The sequence below is a fragment of the Trachypithecus francoisi genome, unplaced genomic scaffold (genome assembly GCF_009764315.1).
Source record: "Trachypithecus francoisi isolate TF-2019V2 unplaced genomic scaffold, Tfra_2.0 Lachesis_group20, whole genome shotgun sequence".
Classification (NCBI taxonomy): domain Eukaryota; kingdom Metazoa; phylum Chordata; class Mammalia; order Primates; family Cercopithecidae; genus Trachypithecus; species Trachypithecus francoisi.
The window spans coordinates 54,396,105-54,416,974 of NW_022681466.1; the positions used below are offsets into that span (position 1 = coordinate 54,396,105).

General features: G+C 47.5%; 1 protein-coding gene across 2 annotated transcripts; it reads right to left on the reverse strand.

Moving 5' to 3' along the window:
- Window positions 1-692: 692 nt before the first annotated feature.
- PIGS (phosphatidylinositol glycan anchor biosynthesis class S) lies at window positions 693-20,398 on the reverse strand. 2 transcript variants are annotated; one of them, XM_033181796.1, is made up of 12 exons: window positions 19,769-20,398; window positions 19,356-19,495; window positions 19,160-19,271; window positions 11,594-11,683; window positions 11,208-11,299; window positions 8,642-8,849; window positions 7,289-7,431; window positions 5,776-5,890; window positions 4,121-4,266; window positions 3,460-3,560; window positions 2,133-2,343; window positions 693-1,777 (listed from the first exon to the last, which is right to left on the reverse strand). In XM_033181796.1, the coding sequence occupies exons 1-12, from the start codon at window positions 19,800-19,802 to the stop codon at window positions 1,502-1,504; spliced, it is 1,668 nt and encodes a 555-aa protein (XP_033037687.1). In that variant the 5' UTR covers window positions 19,803-20,398; the 3' UTR covers window positions 693-1,501. The 2 variants fall into 2 exon arrangements, with proteins under 2 accessions (XP_033037687.1, XP_033037688.1); XM_033181797.1 differs by lacking the exon at window positions 19,356-19,495 and having other exon boundaries at window positions 19,769-19,834.
- Window positions 20,399-20,870: the final 472 nt, after the last annotated feature.

A 20,870-nucleotide genomic window follows, 5' to 3' on the forward strand; every position in this document is an offset into this window, starting at 1 on the left:
TGGGGTGGGCCCTGTGCTGATGCCGCCCGCCCCGCGGCCCACCCCTGCCGAAAGGCCACGGACGTGGGGGATGGGAGTCGGGGGATCCTGCCCTGGGCTTCATTCTGTTTCTCTAACACTTTCTTGTACTGGTACTAGTGGGGTCCTGACTACCTCTCCGCTTACTCACTGTGTTCCAGCCTTTCTGCTCCTGAGTTCCAGGCTCAGGGTCTCTGCTTGGATGCTCTTCCCCAGATGGCCTTTTTTCTCCTAGTCACAACTCAAATGTCATCTGCTCAAAGTTGCCTCCCTCACACCCAGTCTGAAGTCCTTCCCCCTCAGTCACCATCTGACCAGCCTGTTTTTGTCTTTCCAATGCATTATGTGAAATTATTTTTATTTGTCTGCTCTTCCCCATGAAAGCTTAGCTCTGTGAAAGCACTGATCCTGCCTACTTTGTTCTCTGTAGGACCCCAGCACCTGGCAGAAGGCTCCCTGCAGCTGGTGCTCAAGATATATATATATATATATAATTTTTTTTTGACCTGATGATTAGTATCTCAGGTAAAAAGCAGATGCTAACAGCCTTGGGCAATCCAGCTAGGAAAGGCACATGGCCACGTGGAAGCAAAGTGGACCTGTGGGCACAGGAGGACAACACCAGGAAACTGTTACTTACCAGTGAATACAGAAAGAGGAGAGCTCAGACTTGGTATCATTCCAATTCATATTCAGCCAGTGTTTATTAAGAGCCTAATATACACCAGACACTTTACATGCTGATCACATTTAATCCTCACAACCACCTTGTAAGGGAGACATCATCAGTGCCATTTGAATGAACGAAAAACTGAGGCTCAGAGAGATTCAACAGCTTATCCAAAGCTCTCCAGACAATAAGTGCAAACAAGGATTTGAATTCAGGACTCTTTGATTCCAAATCTGGAACTTTCTGGAACCTCTGACACACACACACACACCCAGCACCACGTCCTGAGCTGCTGCCTCCTGGACTTCCACCAGACTATACCTGACAGACAAAGCCAGCTAGGAGGGAGGGGAGTGAGGGAGAAGGTCCCAGAGGTGACCAATGCCTGACTCCTTCATGACGGCAGGGACTAGGGCTCACCCACAGGGGTTAGAGAGAAGAGTGGAAGGGAGGGACTTTCCCATAATGCTCCCTCCTCTCAGTGCATGAGTGTGCTATGTTGAGAAATGGGGCAAAAGAACAGTCCATGCCACAGAGGGAGACAGGGAGCAGCCTTATCAAACAAGATAAAGAGACCCGGATGATGTGCCTTTTGAGGCCCCTGGTGGTGGAGGAGGACTGAGCCAGGGGAATGGGAAAGGAAGAAAAGATGAACCCATCTTGGAGTGTTGTACTTTGGTTGCTGGAGAGCCAATAGTGGAGACTGGAGACAAATATTTAAGTCATTCCGGCAGGCCCCATGTACGTGCCTCTCAATCTAAGACCGCCCACCTTGGCCAAAAAGGAAGGCTTCCTGTGGAGGAGCTGCCCTGCTCAGTCTGTCTTCTCGGGCTTTTTCCAGGACTTGTGGGTCTCCAGGAAGATCTTGACCAGGGACAGGAGGATGGGCACAGCCATAGGCAGGAAGAGTGGGATGTAGATGGCAAATTTCTGGTCATCAGGGAAATAAAGGAGGTGGAGGAGTGACGGGTCAAAAAAGGCACGCTCAGAGGACGTCACAGCTTCCTGGCTGGCGACAAAGGCAGATGCCAGGTGCCCAGAGGCCAACTCTTCTGCCGACTTCTGGACTGCAGCTACAGCCCTGTACACCTAGGAAGCAGAAGGGATAAGAGGGTATACCAGTAAGTTCTAGGCACTGGTGGAAAGGGTGCTGGGCCTTACTGTGCTTTCCATCTATTGAGGAAGATGCCTGGAGTTCATCCAGTATCTATGGAAGTCTGTCTAAAGGGATATGGTTTATTTTCCTAAGGTCAGCTTGAAACCTCGCACTGTCATCTGCACTCCTGCTGGGGGGCTGGTACTGCTGTCTAGAGGAAGGCTGGGACACTAAAGATGGCAAGCCCACACATACCGTGGACTTTACAGGCTCTCTGGTCTCACCACACTCTGGCCCTCTCTGACTACTCCAGTCCCAAGCTGCAGAATCCATCCCCTGCCCGCTTACCTCAGATGCCACATCGTCCTTAATGACAATGTTGCTGATCTTGCCCAGAAGCTGTGCCAGGGAGGTGAGGGTGGTGGTGGCTGTGGCCAGATTCTCCACTGACCGAGCCCAGAGCAGCCGGTCTAGCTCCCAGGTCATTAGCCCTTCACTCTTAGGCCCTGAAAGCAGGCATTTTGGAGGCACCTGAGGCTGAGCAATCCCAAAAAGCAACCTGTAGGAACATCGGAGTAAGATCAAGGTGGCTGAGACCACAGGGTGGGAGACGATGGCTAAGATTTCTCAAATATCTGTCCTAAACCAGTGATTTTCAATCTTATCCAGAACCATAGGGGTTAAAGGGAAGTACCTCAGGGTCTTAGGGGCATAAGTGGCAACACCAAGCAAATTGGCCTCAAACCCTGCTTCAACCGGTGTTTCTGCTTTTACCTGTTTCTACATTAGACTTCCAAGATCTTGTTTTTTAAAAAAAGGTTCCATAGCTAAAATACTTCTGATAACACTAACTTAGTTTAATCCTTTCACCTTCTCTACCCTCTCTTTGAACAAATGGGGCCAATGAGACTTAGCATTAAGGGATGATCCAGGACTGCCTTTGCCAAGGCACATGTGCTGTGCTTCTCTAAGCCTGCATCTGTGACAGACACTGCTAGTCAATCAGAAGAACACTCTTTCCTAATGAGCCCAGATACAGCCTTAGAATCCTCAACATAAAGCCTCAGACAGTCACTCTCAATCCATCAGGCAGCACAAGAATTAACAGTTCTTTTCTCAAGCAGCCCTAATCACACTCCATGGACCAGACATTCATGAATCTATTTTTCTTAAAACTGGTTTTGTTGGCCAGGCACTGTGGCTCACGCCTGTAATCCCAGCACTTTGGGAGGCCAAGGTGGGTGGATCATGAGGTCAGGAGTTCAAGACCAGCCTGGCCAAGATGGTGAAACCCCGTCTCTACTAAAAATACAAAAAATTAGTAGGGTGTGGTGGCAGGTGCCTGTAGTCCCACCTACTCAGGAGGTTGAGGCAGAGAACTGCTTGAACCTGGGAGGCAGAGGGTGCAGTGAGCCAAGATCGCGCCACTGCACTCCAGCCTGGGCGACAGAGTGAGACTCCGTCTCAAAAAAAAAAAAGAGTTTTGTTACCTACTAGTCCTTCTTAGAAGAAGGATGATGGGATCCTTAGAAATATCCCTTAGATATCCCTTAGACATCCCTGGGGCTGTAGGCACAGCCAAGATATCTCTGCCAGGTAAGACTTGATTCCACTTTGCAGCTCCCCTCTACAGCCAAGGAAACTGTGTCCCCAAGTGGATCATCCAGGACCTCACCGCAACTGTGCCAGGAACACCTCCATCACTCGCACCATGTCCACCTCGACTCTCACTGGCAGCACTGAGGCATTATAGGTTTTGGAGTTGACATTATATACCTGAAAGGGGGAATGAGATTGCCATAACATCATACCAGGCCCATGTACAGCTCTGCCCTAGGAACTCTGGAGATAAAAGGAAGACATAGTCTCTGCTCTTTAGAAGCTACAAACCTCATGGTATAGCTAATATTTTTTGAGTACCTACTACGGGGAGCATTAAATACATTATCCCAATTAACCCCTTGAAAGTCCTGTAGAACATATTCTTTTCTTATCCCATTTTAGAATTCTCCCCCATGAGAAACGTCCAGTCTAACAAGCGAGACAAGGTTCCCAATCTTGCAAGACTCCCACAAATAAGGCCAAGATCTAAGATGGACACAGAATGATCCTAGGTAAGGCCAAAGGGTCATAGTATAGAAAACACTGGCAGAAACAAAAGTGAGGCCCACAGAAGAGGGGCATGAGCACATGGCACCCTCACCTCCCTGGTGCCTGCCCCTCCCACAGGCTGGGCCATGGAATACACCAGAAGGAAAACAGAAGGAACACAGTTTCAGGGACACCTGCCTGTCCTAGAAGCATAGGCTCTGAGGTCTGCGTAGTGTGACAATTACCATAATGCCCCCCCAGCGAGGACTGTGGAAGGCATTGGTGGCCACTGGAGCACCATCCTTGTCCTGAATGTACAGCGGTGAGTGTGCAAGCTCAGGCACGTAGAGTAGAAAGTTGAGCACAGGGTACAAGGAGGCAGCACTGGATCCTGTGGTGTAAAGACAAGGGAAAGCAGAATATCAAAACATGCTGGACCTGGACCTTAGTCCCAGGTCAGCCTCTAACTTGCTGGTCACTCACTCTGGGACTGATTCCCCAACTAACAATCACTAGGATATCCTCCTGTCCAGGGTGTTTCTAGTAAAGGGCTTCAGAATGCTCTCCCGAGATGTGCCACACAGATGGAAACACAGTCCTTAGCTCCAAAACACCCCTGGATTTTCCCTCCTCAAAGGCCCCTTGACTGTCTAAGACAGCTTTCTTGGCCACTCCCACCATGTACCCATATTACTACAGATAGCTTTATGCAAACCAGAAATCTGACCTTATGTCAGTCCCCCGCTTAATATCCTTCAATGGCTAGCCACCCACATTAGGTTCAAGTTCAAAGTCCTTAACATGGCCCTTTATGATCTGGCTCCTGCCTGCCTTACCAGCTTCATCTTTGGTCACTCACTCACATTTCAGCCACACTAAACTACTCTGAGCTTCCTGAATATCTATGCTCTCTCACTCTTCTGCATCTAAGCTCACAGTTCCCTTTGCCTGAAAAGCCCTTCTCTTCTCTACTCAGCACTGTCATAAGGTAGTCCCTCAGTCAATGTTTGCTGAATGAATAAATGAATGGAGGAATTTTCTAAGGCCTCACATGCCACCCCCTAACAATCCTCAGGCCACACTAGCCTGCCTCTGGTGTCTGAGATTCCACAATTAGATATATTCACTTTGGTTTGCCTGTGTTACAGTTCTTAGTCACACTTCCTCTTCCTAGTTTCCACCCAAAAAATGAAAAACTATAATACTAGCTTCAAGGTTATTCAACCTCAATCAGCAGAACTGTTGATTCAAATTCTGCCCTCAAGTACTTTTGCTGTTGTCTTTCCTATGTGTGTGACAGCCTCTCTCCTAGATGGCTTTTAGGGAGATAGACCCAGTCTAGCCATTCATTTGTAAAAAGTGCTGGGAATCATGTTTAATAAATGCTTTTGGATATGATAGGTGTGAAGATGGAGATATCAACAGAGCATCATGAAAAAGGAACCTAGGGCTCAGGCATTGTGGCTCATGCCTATAATCTCAGCATTTTAGGGGGCTGGAGTGGGAAGATCACTCGAGGGGAGTTCAAGACCAGCATAGGCAACACAGTGAGATCCTGTCTCTAAAAAAAATTTTGAAAATTAGCCTAGTGTAGTGGCACATGCCTATAGTTCTAGCTACTCAAGAGGCTGAAGTGGGAGGACCACTTGAGTCCAGGAGTTAGAGGCTGCAGTGAGCCATGACTGTGCCACTGCACTTTAGACTGGGCAACAGAGCAAGGCCTTGTCTCAAGAAGAGGAAAAAAGGAGCCTCAATCTCTGCAGTCTCCTCAGACCAACCCAACCTGGGAACCGTCACTGTATATAATCCACCTCCAACTCCCGTCCCCCCCCACAGCTGAGCCGTTAGGGTCCCTCCCTAGACTGGCAGAAAAGAAAAACCCTCATCCTTAGGTGCTCACCCAGCCGGGACTCCACTGGGTTGATGACATGGGGGAGGTTGTGCATGTCCAAATAGTAGCTGGAGGAAGCTGAGTCAAAGCGGGGGTTCACCCCCAACATTGCATAGTAAAGAATCTGCAGAGGAAAGAGGGAGTGGTTACTTTGTTTAGATTTACATTCTACTTTCTCCCAAAAAAGATTTGAGGAGCCTTAAAAAAGACACAATCAGGACAAGGCAACATATAAGAGACAAAACCAGGGCTGAGAGAAAATAGTTGTAGAAGAAAATAGCAAAGCCAAGGGTAAAGTGAATAAACTAAATACATGCTTTAAAAGCCACGTATTTTACCAGGTTTCCTAACAGTCTACACAAAGAGAGAAACAAAGAACAGCATAATTCAGTGTCTACGAGATCAAATCAAGCCAGTTATTCAGAAGCAATTACTCCCACTAGGAAGACCTGATAAAAATTTCTCCCACGTGTTTTCTCTACAAGGACACAGCGTGATACAGAAAGCTACATTCTTCACATTTTTTTTTTTTTTTGGAGACGGAGTCTCACTCTGTTGCCAGGCTGGAGTGCAGTGGTGTGATCTCGGCTCACTGCAAACTCCGCCTCCTGGGTTCAAGCGATTCTCCTGCCTCAGCCTCCCGAGAAGCTGGGACTACAGGTGCGCGCCACCATGCCCAGCTAATTTTTACATGTTTGTAGAGATGGGGTTTCATCATGTTGGCCAGAATGGTCTCAATCTCCTAACCTCGTGATCCGCCTGCCTCAGCCTCCCGAAGTGCTGGGATTATAGGCGTGAGCCGCCGCACCCGGCCCTTCACATCTTTATTGTTACCACAATAACAAATTTCAGGAAGCTTTTTTTCTAAAAACTAAATTCCTTAAGAATGGCTCTGCTGGGCTCCGTCACTCAGGCCTGTAATCCCAGCACTTTGGGAGGCCAAGGCAGGCGGATCACGAGGTCAAAAGATCGAGACCATCCTGGCCAACATGATGAAACCCCGTCTCTACTAAAAATACAAAAATCAGCTGGGCATGGTGGCACGTACCTGTAATCCCAGCTACTCAGGAGGCTGAGTCAGGAGAATCACTTGAACCCGGGAGGCGGAGGTTGCAGTGAGCTGAGATCGCGCCACTGCACTCCAGCAGCCTGGCAATAGAACAAGACTCTGTCTCAAAAAAAAATTAAAAAAAAAGGATGGGTCATGGCATTAACATCTAAGCACAACTGGCGAGTACAGGTCTAGAGGGAGCCATAGGAAGGTGGTTTGTTAACAAGCACGGACAAATTCCTTCAACTGAATGCCAAGGAGGTAGAGACACTAGAATCTGCCCTCAATAGATGGATGGACACAGACGAGGGCACACACACACCCCCAGTACCTGCCCTTATGACACTCACATACATATACACACAGGAAATTCCTAGCAAATCAGCAAGCTCTAAGAGATGGAGGAACGGACTGCACTTGTAAATATGTATGGACGCTGAAAAGGACTCCTCAACTTGCTCCCGGTCTCACCTGAGAGTCCACAGAGAAGTTGCCAGCAGCGCTGAGGGCATTCAGGAAAGGTTGCACATAGCGCCGGACAGCTCCCTCAATGTCCCAGTGGACGTCATGGGACTTGGGGTCTGGGTTGAGTAAACTGAAGGTGATCTCATAGCCTACAGAAACAGAAGTCAGGGAAGTCAGAGACTCTTGTGAAAAGGGGTCACCTGTACTCCCAGCTGAGCTGAACTTGTTTCTCCTCTGGAATGGGGCCGCTTTCCATTATGGAACCAAAAGGAGGCCAAAACTGGGATAAGGAACACTGAGTAAGAAAAAGCTGCCAGGCACTGTGGCTCACGTCTGTAATCCCAGCACCTTGGGAGACTGAGGCAGACGGATCGCTTGAGGCCAGGAGTTCAAGACCAGCCTGGCCATCATGGAGAAACCCCATCTCTACTAAAAATACAAGTATCGGCCGGGCGTGGTGGCTCACGCTGTAATCCCAGCACCTTGGGAGGCCGAGGCAGGAAGATCACTTGAGGTCAGGAGTTCAAGACCAGCCTGGTCAACATGGTGAAACCCCGACTCTACTAAAAATACAAAAATTAGCTGGGCGTGGTAGTGGGCGCCTGTAATCCCAACTGTTCAGGAGGCTGGGGCAGGAGAATCGCTTGAACCCGGGATGCAGAGGTTGCAGTGAGACGAGATCGCGTCACTGCACTCCAGCCTGGATGACAGGAGGCTCCATCTCAAAAAATAAAAAATAAAAATAAAAATACAAAAATTAGCCAGACATGATGGCATGCACCTCACCTACTCAGGTAGCTGAGGAGGCAGAATCGCTTGAACCTGGCAAGCAGAGGTTGTGGTGAGCCAAGATCGCACCACTGCACTCCAGTCTAGGCAACAGACCAAGACTCTGTCTCAAACAAACGAAAAAAAAAAAAAAAATAGGCCAGGTGTGGTGGCTCATGCCTATAATCCCAGCACTTTGGGAGGTCAAGGTAGGCAGACCATGAGGTCAGGAGATCAAGACCATCCTGGCTAACACAGTGAAACCCTGTCTCTACTAAAAATACAAAAAAATTAGCTGGGAGCCTGTAGTCCAAGCTACCTAGGAGGCTGAGGCAGGAGAATGGCGTGAACCCGGGAGGTGGAGCTTGCAGTGAGCCTATATCGCGCCACTGCACTCCAGCCCAGGCAACAGAGTGAGACTCCGTCTCAAAAATAAATAAATAAATAAATAAAATAATAATAATAACATAAAATAAATAAGAAAAAAAATGAGACTAGAGAAGAAAGGAGAAAGAAGCTGGCATGCAGATTTCCCTCCTGCCCCACGTAATTCATTTCCTCTTCCTTCCTGTGGCAAAGCCTGGTCCCTACCCAAGCTGGACTTGAGAGGCCGCCTCTTCTCAGCGCTCCACTTGTCCTCTGGAAGGTGGTCAGCCAGAGCAGCAGCAAGCACGTCCTCAGTCAAAGACATGGCCTGGGCCACCTGGACTATGCGGCGGCCAATGATGTTAAAGGCCTCCCGGTGCATTATCCCCCGTACCACTGCTGTCCTCTTGGGCCCAATGTAGCTCATCATGTCCTGTGGGGGTGAGCAAGGGACAGAATGCCCACGGCTCAGAAAAGAAAGCCGAAAAGCACCCTGGCTCCTATTATTTCGAATCTGCCCCTTTGCCAGTGACCAACAGGTTTGCACCTCTCTTGAGATTCATGAGCTATTAATTCAGCATTTCTGAGCTATGAGTATACGTTGACTGTTTTCATTTGTTTCCATTCCCTTCTCTTTCCCAGTAGACGTGGGTCCAGGCAGCATCTAACTCTTTGGGGGCTGGTCAAATGGTGAAATGGAAACTCAGAGATGGCATACTGAGCAAGAAAAGCAGAATAAACTGACAACTGGAGAGTCTGATATAAAAATGGCACATGGCAAAGAAACAAGTATTCACAATAGCATTATTTCTAGCAGTAAAACATAGAAATAATCCAAATGTCCACAAGCAGTAGAATGGATAAATTACGTTTATGTTTATACAATGATGCATAGATTCAACTATATAATTATGGATGATTCTCTCAACTATAAATGTTGAACAAAATAAAAGTGGCAGAGGAACATGTGCTATATTCCACCATTTATATAAATTCAAAAATATAAAATTAAATACACTGTTTACAGAGATACAACATATGTGATCAAACTCTAAGGAAAAGCAAGAAAATTACACACACAAAATCTGGTTGCCTTGGGCTGAAAGGGAATGGAATATAACCATGGAAGTACACATTGTGCTACTGCACTGCAGTTTGTGAGTTGGGGGTGGGGATGGGGATGTTCATTAACATTTTCTTTAGTCTTTTTATAAAAATTAAATGTTTGATTATAAACTTTTTTTGAGACAGAGTCTCGCTCTGTCGCCCAGGCTGGAGTGCAGTGGCACTATCTCGGCTCACTGCAACCTCTGCCTCCTGGGTTCAAGTGATTCTCCTGCCTCAGTCTCCCGAGTAGCTGGAACTACAGGCACCCATCACCATGCCCGGCTAATTTTTGTGTTTTTCGTAGAGATGGGGTTTCACCATGTTGACCAGGCTAGTCTCGAACTCCTGACCTCAGGTGATCCACCCACCTCAGCCCCCCAAAGTGCTGGGATTACAGGTACGCACCACCATGGCCGGCCAATTCTTGTATTGTTAGTAGAGATGGGGAGTATAGTGGCATGATATTAGCTCACTGCAACCTCCATCTCCTGGGCTCAAGTGATCCCCCTGCCTCAGCCTCCAAAAGTAACTGGGACTACCACATCCAGCTATTTTTTTTTTATTTTTTGTAGAGATGGGGTTTTGCCATGTTGCCTAGGCTGGTCTTGAACCCTTGAGTTCAAGCAAACTGCCTGCCTCAGCCTCCCAAAGTCCTGGGATTACAGTGTGAGCCACCAGACCCACCAGCCAGCATTCTTTTTTTTTTTTTTTTTTTTTGAGACGGAGTCTTGCTCTGTCACCCAGGCTGGAGTGCGGTGGCCAGATCTCAGCTCACTGCAAGCTCCGCCTCCCGGGTTCACACCATTCTCCTGCCTCAGCCACCCGAGTAGCTGGGACTACAGGCGCCCGCCACCTCGCCCGGCTAGTTTTTTGTATTTTTAGTAGAGACGGGGTTTCATCGTGTTAGCCAGGATGGTCTCGATCTCCTGACCTCGTGATCCGCCCGTCTCGGTCCCCCAATTTTTTTTTTTTTTTTTGAGACAGAGTCTCGCTCTGTTGCCCAGGCTGGAGTGCAGTGGCGCAATCTCGGCTCACTGCAAGCTCCGCCTCCCGGGTTCACGCCATTCTCCTGCCTCAGCCTCCCGAGTAGCTGGGACTACAGGCACCCGCCACCTCGCCTGGCTAGTTTTTTGTATTTTTAGTAGAGACGAGGTTTCACCGTGGTCTCGATCTCCTGACCTTGTGATCCGCCCGCCTCGGCCTCCCAAAGTGCTGGGATTACAGGCGTGAGCCACCGCGCCTGGCTCCAGCCAGCATTCTTTATTAAAAATATGTGGAGGCTGGGTGCGGCTCACGCCTGTAATCTCAGCACTTTGGGAGGCTGAGGCAGGTGGATCACAAGGTCAGGAGTTCGAGACCAGCCTGACCAACATGGTGAAACCCCGTCTCTACAAAAAATAAAAAAATTAGCCAGGCATGGTGGCACATGCCTGTAATCCCAGGTACTCAGAAGGTTGAGGCAGGAGAATCACTTGAACCCGGGAGGCAGAGACTGCAGTGAGCCGAGATCCTGCCACTGCACTCCAGCCTGGGCAACAGAGCAAGACTCCATCTCAAACAAAAAAAATGGAGACTTTTCTGTAGCAAATGGAAGAAATGGGTAGCAATGATCCAAGAAGGAGGTGACCCAGGAGTCCACGAGCTGAAGGGATAAGGCAAAGTTGCAGCCTCTCTGTTACCCTACCTGGGGAAGAAGTGAGGAGTGTTCAGAGATCATATACACAGTCAGGGAGCCCTCCGCTTGTTCCTGAGGCTCATCTAACATGGCTTCTGCCTCTGGGGACAAGAACAGGTGGTACACCAAGAGCAAAACACCATTCCATCTCCCTCCACCCCACAGAATGCCTAACCTACCCCTTCACTCACATTCAGCTGACACAGTGGTCAGGCTTGGGTAAGCCAATCAACCTCTCTGGCCCTCAGTGGACTGGGCTGAATCCCACAGTTCCTCATTCCCAGCATTCCCAGAGAGGTATTGGAGGTAAGCCAAAGTATGGGAACTATGCACTTAGAGATCAGAAGGAAAAAGACAGCTTCACATTAAAATGGTGTGCTCATCCCTTCCCTTACCTTGTACACTACCCGATGACAGGGCCTCCTCCTCATGGTCCAAAGCCCTCCGATAGGCCTTCTGGAAACGGCATTTGATTTTCATTTTGTCTGGGAGGGTTAAGAAGTAGCATGATGAAAAGGGCAAGCATCAGGCCTCTGCTCACCTTCCCAGACCTAACACTGTCCAGCATCTGAGGACAGCAAGACGGCTGTTTACAGAAAAAGACCAAACAGCTGCAGCCAACTCTAATGATTTCTGCATAGATGATATCAAACACATGACACCCTTTTCTCCCATCTGCCCCAGCTCTTGCCTTCACCTCTGCACACACTGGTCCTTCAGCTTGAAGTGTCTTCCCACTGGGAAATCTATTTCAATAGTCATTACATTGATAGGCAAAAGGAGAAAAACCATATGGTCATTCCAATCACTGCCCCAAAATAATTAAATTCAGTGAACGTTCCCGATAAAAAACAAAACACACAGGCTGGGCACGGTGGCTCATGCTTGTAATCCCAGCACTTTGGGAGGCTGAGGCAGGCGGATCCCTTGATCTCATGATGGAGATCAGCCTGGGCAACATGACGAAACCCCATCTCTACAAAAATACAAAAATTAGCCAGGTATGTGCCAGACATGGTGGCTCACACCTGTAATCCCAGCACTTTGGGAGGCCAAGGCGGGTGGATCACCTGATGTCAGGAGTTCGAGACCAGCCTGGCCAACATGATGAAACCCCGTCTCTACTAAAAATACAAAAAATTAGCTGGGTGTGGTGGTAGCTACTCGGGAAGCTTAGGCAGGAGAATCGCTTGAACCCAGAAGGTGGAGGCTGCAGTGAGCCAAGATCACACCATTGCACTCCAGCCTGGGCAACAAGAGCAAAACTCCATCTTAAAAGCAAACAAACAAAAAAAAAGCTAGGTATGGTAGTGCACGCCTGTAGTCCCAACTACTTAGGAGGTTGAGGTGGGAGGATGACTTGAGCCTGGGAGGCAGAGGTTGCAGTGACCTGAGATCGCACCACTGCACTCTAGCCAGGACAATAGAACCAGATCTTGTCTCAAAAAAAATTAAAAATAAAAAACCACACAGTTAATGACAAAACATTAAACATAATTCTTTAAAGTTAGTAATAAAACAAGGATTACTGCTATCTCCTCTATTCTCATTGTTATTCAGTATTGTTCTTTCTGAAGTTCTTTACCAATGTAATATGTGAAGAAAGAGAAAGAAAACTTGTAACTATCGGAAAAAAACAGATAAAATGGCCACTTTGAAGTAGCATAATTATTTCTCAAGAAAATCAAAGAGAACCAACTGAAAAACTATTAGAACTAGTAACCATTCAATAAGGTGACTAGATACAAGAATATGCAAGAATCAATACCTGCATAAATACCAGCAATATCCAATTAGAAACATCTTTTAAAACCTCAATCACATTAACAATGAAAGTATAAAAATACCCAGGAATAAATGTATAAAACTATAAGAAGAAAACTTCAAAGACTTTACTGAAGGACATAAAATATCTGAATAAAATGGAAAAGCATACAAGGCCCCTAGATGAATATTATAAAGATGTCATATTATAAAGACTAAATATTATAAAGATGCCAACTCTCCCCAAATTAATCTATAAGTGTAAGGCAATCCCGAAGGGATTTTTTGCCTTCTGAAACTTGACAAGCTAAACCTAAAATTTATTGAAAAAGTTCCTCTTTTTTTTTTTTTTTTTTTGAGACGGAGCCTCGCTCTGTCGCCGGGGCTGGAGTGCAGTGGCCGGATCTCAGCTCACTGCAAGCTCCGCCTCCCGGGTTTCACGCCATTCTCCTGCCTCAGCCTCCTGAGTAGCTGGGACTACAGGCGCCCGCCACCTCGCCTGGCTAGTTTTTTGTATTTTTTAGTAGAGACGGGGTTTCACCGTGTTAGCCAGGATGGTCTCGATCTCCTGACCTCGTGATCCGCCCATCTCGGCCTCCCAAAGTGCTGGGATTATAGGCTTGAGACATCGCGCCCGGCCCCTCTTTTCTTTATAAAAGAATTCCAGGTCATATATTTCTTCCAGGAAGAAGAAATGACAGACTTCTAAAAGTCACTAATCTGGCCGGGTATGGTGGCTTATGCCTGTAATTCCAGCACTTTAGGGTCTGAGGTGGGAAAATGGGTTAAGCCCAAGAGTTTGAGACCAGTTCAGGGAACACAGTGAGACCCCGTCTCTACAAAAAATTTAAAAATTAGCTGGGGACAGGTGCAGTGGCTCACGCTTGTAATCCCAGCACTTGAGGAGGCCAAGGCAGGCAGACTGCTTGAGGCCAGGAGTTCAAGACCAGCCTGGCCAACATGGTGAAACCCCATCTCTACTAAAATTACAAAAATTAGCCAGGCATGGTGGCTGTGCGCCTATAATCACAGCTACTTAGGAGGCTGAGGCAGGAGAATGGCGTAAACCCGGGAGGCAGAGCTTGCAGTGAGCTGAGATCGCACCACTGCACTCCAGCCTGGGTGACAGAGTGAGACCCTGTCTCAAAAAATAAATAAATAAATAAAATAAAAAATTAGCTGGGCACAGTGGCACATTCTTATAGTCCCAGCTACTTGGGAGCCTGAGGTAAGAGGACCACTTGAACCCAGGAGTTCAAGGTTACAGTGAGCTATGATTGGGCCACTGCACTTCAGCCTGAGTGTCAGACTCTATCTCAAAAAAAAAAAAAAAAGAAAAAGAAAGGACCCCTTCTCTACTTTTTTCTCTCTTTTTTTTTTTATCTGGCTCTGGCTCTGTTGCCCAGACTGGAGAACAGCAGTGGGATCCCGGCTCACTGCAACATCCACCTCTCTGTTTCAAGCAATTCTTCTACCTCAGCCTCCCAAGTAGCTGGGATTACAGGCATGTGCCACCACACCCAGCTAATTTTTGTATTTTTAGTAGAGACAGGGTTTTCCCATGTTGAGCAGGCTGGTCTTGAACTCCTGACCTCAAGTGATTTGCCCGCCTCAGCCTCCCAAAGTGCTGGGATTACAGGCATGAGCCACCGCGCCCGGCCTACTTTTTTTTTTTTTTGAGACAGAGTCTCGCTCTGTCTCCCAGGCTGGAATGCAGGGGCGCAATCTTGGCTCAATGCAACCTCCGCCTCCTAGGTTCAAGCAATTCTCCCGTCTTGGACTCCGGAGTAGCTGGGACTACAGGCGCACACCACCACACCCAGCGAATTTTTGTATTTTTAGTGGAGATGAGGTTTCACTACGTTGCCAGGCTGGTCTGAAACTCCTGACCTCAAATGATCCCCCGCCTTGGCCTCCCAAAGTTCTGGGATTAGAGGCATGAGCCACTGTGCCTGGCCACACACCAGTAGTCCTAGCTACTTGGGAGGCTGAGGTGGGCGGACTGACTGAGCCTAGGATTTCAAGGCTGCAGTAAGCAATGATTGAGCCACTGAACTGCAGTCTGCATGACAGAGTGAGACCTTGTCTCTAAAAAACATAAAAATTTTAAAAAGCACTATCTTGTGACTGCTAATGAAACGGATTCCACGATCAAATAGATGCTAAAAAGATCATGTAAAAGGTTGATGAGAAACTCTAAAATATAGAGATCAGGCTGACAATACCTGAACTCACTACATAATCTTTGCATCACCCAAAATGGAACAGGTGCTACAGGATACATTAAGTGCTACAGGATACAACACAATAGGAAGTACACTGCACCAGCTATAATGTATTCTCATCCAAAAAATTGAACCTGGCTTTAATCAAACCTCTAGATCTAACTAACAGTTTATAAGAAATATGGATGCTAGAGGAATGAGTTAAATTAAACTGTGAGGAAGCTACTTGCCAAATCCCAAATGTGAGATGTTCTATAAAACAAATGACCTGGTTTCTCCAACAAATCAATGGTGTGAAAGAAATGTATGGGGGTAGGGTGGCGGGAGCTGACATAAAATAAAAGTGACAAAAAGACAAATGCAACTTATTAATCCTGATGAAACAAACCATCTGTGAAAGGATACCTTGGAGATAACTGGAGAGATCTAAATACAGACTGAGAATTAGGTGATATTAAGGAATCACTGCTAACTTAGGTATGATAATGGTAGTCATGTTTAAAAAAGAAACAAAAGGCCGGGCGCGGTGGCTCAAGCCTGTAATCCCAGCACTTTGGGAGGCCGAGACGGGCGGATCACGAGGTCAGGAGATCGAGACCATCCTGGCTAACACGGTGAAACCCCGTCTCTACTAAAAAAATACAAAAAATTAGCCGGGCGAGATGGCGGGCGCCTGTAGTCCCAGCTACTCGGGAGGCTGAGGCGGGAGAATGGCGTAAACCCGGGAGGCGGAGCTTGCAGTGAGCTGAGATCCGGCCACTGCACTCCAGCCTGGGCGACAGTGCGAGACTCCGTCTCAAAAAAAAAATAAAAAAATAAAAAAGAAACAAAAAACCTTCAATGGCTTCCCTTCTTATCTAGAATAAAAGCCTAGAATGCAAATTCTCACAATGACCTACCAGGCCCTAAGTGATTCAGCCCCTTCTACTGTTCTGGTTTTATTTCATTTCCTCTTTCTCTCTTCCTCATTCAACCCAGTGAAGCCACAAGGAAATTCTCACTGCTCCTGAAAGGCACAACACTTGCTCTTAACTCAGGACCTTAGACTTGCTTTTCCCTCTGCCAAGATGCTCTTCCCCCAGATATCTGCATAGTCTATTCCCTTGCCTTTTAGGCATTTACTCAAATGTCGTCTTTTCAATTAGACCTCCCTTGTCCACCCGATCTAAAACTGCAATCCCCTCCCATTCCTCAAGAAAATTCCCTCTCCTCCTGTCCTCCTCTAATTTTCTTCTATCACCATCTAACATACATTTGACTTACTTGTCTTTTTTTTTTTTTTTTTTTTGAGATGTAGTCTGTGTCACCAAGGCTAGAGTGCAGTGGTGGGATCTTGACTCACTGCTACTTCCGCCCCACAGGTTCAAGCGATTCTCCTGCCTCAGCCTCCCAAGTAGCTGGGATTACAGGCACCCACCACCATGCCTGGCTAATTTTTGTATTTTTAGTAGAGATGGGGTTTCACCATGTTAGCCGGGCTGGTCTTGAACTCCTGATCTCAAGTGATCTGCCTGCCTTGGCCTCCCAAAGTGCTGGGATTACAGGTGTGAGCCACCACATTTGGCTTTGTCTTTTTTATTGTCTTCTTGTCTGTTTTTTCCGCTGCTATATCTCTAGTAACTAGCACTGTATCTGACATAGGTACACAATAAATACTTGTCGAATAAATGAACAACCCTATTACTACTTCTGGCTAACAGATGAGGAAACCAAGGTTTAGAGAAGTTAACAACCTTACTCCCTTACTCAAATTTACACAAATAAGTGGCAGAATGAGGCTTGAATCCAGCTCTCTGATCCCAAATTCCATACTCTTGGTCACCCTTTAAATGTGTTGCCTATACTATACATTTACACTATACCCATATTACTGAACACTGTGTCATCAAACATGAAGAAATCCATGATAAACTGAAAACAATCAAATTTCAAACTAGTGAAGGATAGTCCAATTTTTGTTTAGAAAACAAGAAGTTTGGCTGTGCGTGGTGGCTCACGCCTATAATCCCAGCACTTTGGGAGGCTGAGGCAGTTGGATCACGTGAGGTCAGGAGTTCCAGACCAGCCTAGCCTAGCCAACATGGTGAAACCCTGTATCAACTAAAAATACAAAAAATTAGCTGGGCATGGTGGCAGGCGCCTGTAATCCCAGCTACTCCAGAGGCTGAGGTAGGAGAATCGTTTGAACTCAGGAGGCAGACATTGCAGTGAGCCAAGATTGTGCCATTGCACTCCAGCCTGGGCAACAAGAGTGAAACTCCATCTCAAAAAAAAAAAAAGAAAGAAAGAAAACAAGAAGTTTGTGTGTGTACAGAGGCTGAACCATACAAAATATGATTTTAAAAAAAAAAATGTTTTAACCAGCCAGGTGTGGTGGCTCTCACTTGTAATCCCAGCACTTTGGGAGGCTGATCACTTGAGCCCAGGAGCTCAAGACCAGCTTGGGCAACATGGCAAAACCCTGTCTCTACTAAAAATATCAAAACAAATCAGCCGGGCGTGATTGTGTGTGGCTGTAGTCTCAGCTACTGAGGCAGGTGGGCTGAGGTGGGAGGATCGCTTGAGCCCAATAGATCAAGGCTGCAGTGGGCCCTGATCGTGCCACCATACTCCAGCCTGGGCAACAAAGAGAGACCCGTTCTCAAAAAAAAAAAAAATGTTTTCACCAAGGCTAAAGAACTAAAAAGTAAATGGCACACAGGTGCCTCATGCTCTAGACTCAGCCCAAATCTCCAGTCATTCCCAGTCTTTCACTACACATTCCAGTAAGGCAAAACTGCTCATAGGTACCCCAATATGCTGATTCACCCCTCCACACTTTCACACAGGAGTATAGTTTGTTGGTTAAAAGCTTGAACACTGGAATCAGTCAGGCCTGGATTTAAATCCCAGTTCCATCTCTTACTAGCTGTGTGATCTTGGACAAATTAAATTCTCTAAGCCTCAGTTTCTTCATTTATAAAATGGGGATCATATCATTAGAAAGGATTAAATGAGGCAACACATATAAAGTGCTTCACCTAGTTTCTGGCACACAATGAGCAACAACTATTAGCTAACCTTATACTATCTCATGCTATTCACTCTGCCTGAAATTCTCTCCCTCCCTTTCCCATTTAACCTGAATTCCCACACATCCTTTAAAAATCTGACTTAAGAATTATATCTCTCAAAACTTTCTCTGCCTTTCTTTCCTCCCAGTTGGTTAATACTCTTTATTAAGTGCAATCCCTGTTTCTTGTATACTTCTGTAATTTATTTTATCTTTCTCCCCTACATATGAATGTCTTGAAACCATTATCAATTTCTTATTCATTCCTAAATTCCTGGTACCTAAAAAAAGTACCCCAGTAAAGTGTTCAATGTTAAACTGAATAGGGGCTGGGCACGGTGGCTCACGCCTGTAATCCCAACACTTTGGGGGGCCGAGGCAGGCGGATCACCTGAAGTCAGGAGTTCGAGAGCAGCATGGCCAACATGGCAAAACTCCATCTCTACTAAAGATACAAAAATTAGTTGGGCGTGGTGTCGCGCGCCTGTAATCCCAGCTATTCTGGTGGCTGAGGCAGGAGAATCGCTTGAAGCCGAGATGACACCACTGTACTCCAGCCTAGGCGACAGAGCGAGGCTCCGTCTCAAAACCTAATAAACAAATAAACTAAATAGGGCCTATATGCAAATCCAATTTAATTTCAAACTCTGTGTTCTTTCCACTACATCCCATCTCCTCCCCTATACCCTGATGGGCATCAACTGCTTCCGATTAGGTAGCCTAACTATCTTATGAGTAAAATTGCTATTTAGTGACAGTGAATTTGAAAGTAATTTTTTTCTGACCAAACACACTGTTCATTCAGAGAGGTCTTTTAATAGTTTTTAACTGCCTTTATGGTACACCCACGCTTCTCCCACTCAACTTAGCTCTGAACTGAGCTCACACGTGAAAGGCAGCCCTGACCCTCAGGAACTCACATTTCAGAGGAATCTCTCTTTCATGCACAACGGTGAAGGGCAGCTTCTCCTGGTCGTCCAGGGGCACTGACTCCCGCGTAAACACGACAGTGACAGGCACCATGAGGCGGAGCTATAGGAAGGAGCATCAGGGCCGTCACTGAGTCTCCACCTTACCGGGAGGCTGTCCCCCGACCCTCCCGCACGGCAGTCTCACCTGCAGGGCATTCAGTCCACTGATCTGGGAGTAAGGCAACGAAGCCCGGTAGGTCTCCGTGGTCTTCCACCAGAGAGGCAGCCCCAGCACGATGGCCACCGCAGCGAAGAAGAGGGCGGCGCGCTTGCCCCGGACCACCTCTGAGGGCATGGGGAACCGACTGAGGCGTTGGAAACGGGCTAGGGTACCGGCCCCATCTCCGACGCGGAGAAGCCCCAACCACTGGCCTCTAGGGGCCCGCGTTCATCGGGATCTCCGTTCGAAGGGACCCGGCCCAAGCCTGAAGGGAATCCCTTCTGAAGAGCCCCCCGAGCCCCCCGTCCGCGGGACCTCTCGCACACCACAATCCCCACCCCTGCTATTCCTCCCTTGCCATCAGCTAGCTGCAGGCTCCCACCCGAAGCCCACCGCACCTAGGTCTGTAGCCGCGGGCCCGGCGACCGCCATGCTAGCTTCCGGCTGCTCCGGCCACCGGGGGGCGGAGCTTCGTGAGCCTCACCCAATCGGAACCGCCGCAACGAGGGGGCGGGACCGCGGCGGTGATCGGGGCCAATCGCGAGCGCTACTCCAGACCCGCAGGCGGGGTGGGCGGGTTCTGCTGGGAGCTTCGCTGGGGGTCTAAAAGGAAGTCACCCTGCCGCGGAGAGGCAGCCGATGGGGCGTTCGGCTTTCAGCGCTGCTGGAACGAAGTCCCCCGCTTCCATGTAGAACACACTCCTAGTCCCTCAATCAAGAGCGCAACCTCCGCAGTCCCTAAATACTAGCTGGGCAACTATAGGCAGCTCCGAGGCTCAATTGCCTCATCTGAAAATGGAGATATTTACATAAATGAGGCCGTTCTTGTAAGGAGCCTGGCACATGGAAAGCCCTCAAACGTCAGCTGTCACGGTCTTATTATCCTTATCGTAGAGCTCCTCTTGGGGTGCACTCTCCTCAAGCCTCAAACACGGAGGTAGCAAGCTACTATGTTTTAGCACAATTGGCTCTCTCGCTATCTTAAATACGTTTTAATTCATTTCCAACTTGGAAAACTCAGGATACTTCACTTAAAAATCTTGAAGTCATGAGCCCGGACTCTAGATGCTGATCACTGCAGTTCAAATCCTGGCTTCATCACTTATTAGGTGAGTGATCGTGAGAAGATCGTTCTGTGCCTCTCTGCGCCTGTTTTCTCTATTAAAATAGGGATGATAGTAATAGTACCTTCTTTATAGAGTTGTATGAAATGTGTGAATACAAATAAAGTGATTAGAACATGGTTGGTGCTATGTGCAAGCTATTTTTGTTATTATAAGGTCAGGCCACACAGGATGGAGCATTTGTAGCCTCCTCAGTTGACACAGAACACACTCAGCTTGTTATCTCATCTTTTTATCTGCCTATACCCAGGTTCTCAGCCTACCTCACAACCCAGCCCAGTGGTCAAAGTTCAGCATGAGGCCTCACCAGAGCTGTCCTTACCCAGACCCTCAAATTGGCTCCCTTTGTGCCCGCTTCTACCCCAAATGAGAATGG

What these genes read in the sequence shown, in the direction of transcription:
- PIGS (XM_033181796.1), bottom strand. Translation starts at nt 19,802, where the DNA reads ATGGCGGTCGCCGGGCCCGCGGCTACAGACCTAG. An exon ending in AAGAGAGATTCCTCTGAAAT is followed by an intron (nt 11,684 to 19,159) that starts GTGAGTTCCTGA and finishes TAACCCTCCCAG; the next exon opens with ACAAAATGAAAATCAAATGC. An exon ending in CTCGCTGGGGGGGCATTATG is followed by an intron (nt 3,561 to 4,120) that starts GTAATTGTCACA and finishes TCCCCCTTTCAG; the next exon opens with GTATATAATGTCAACTCCAA.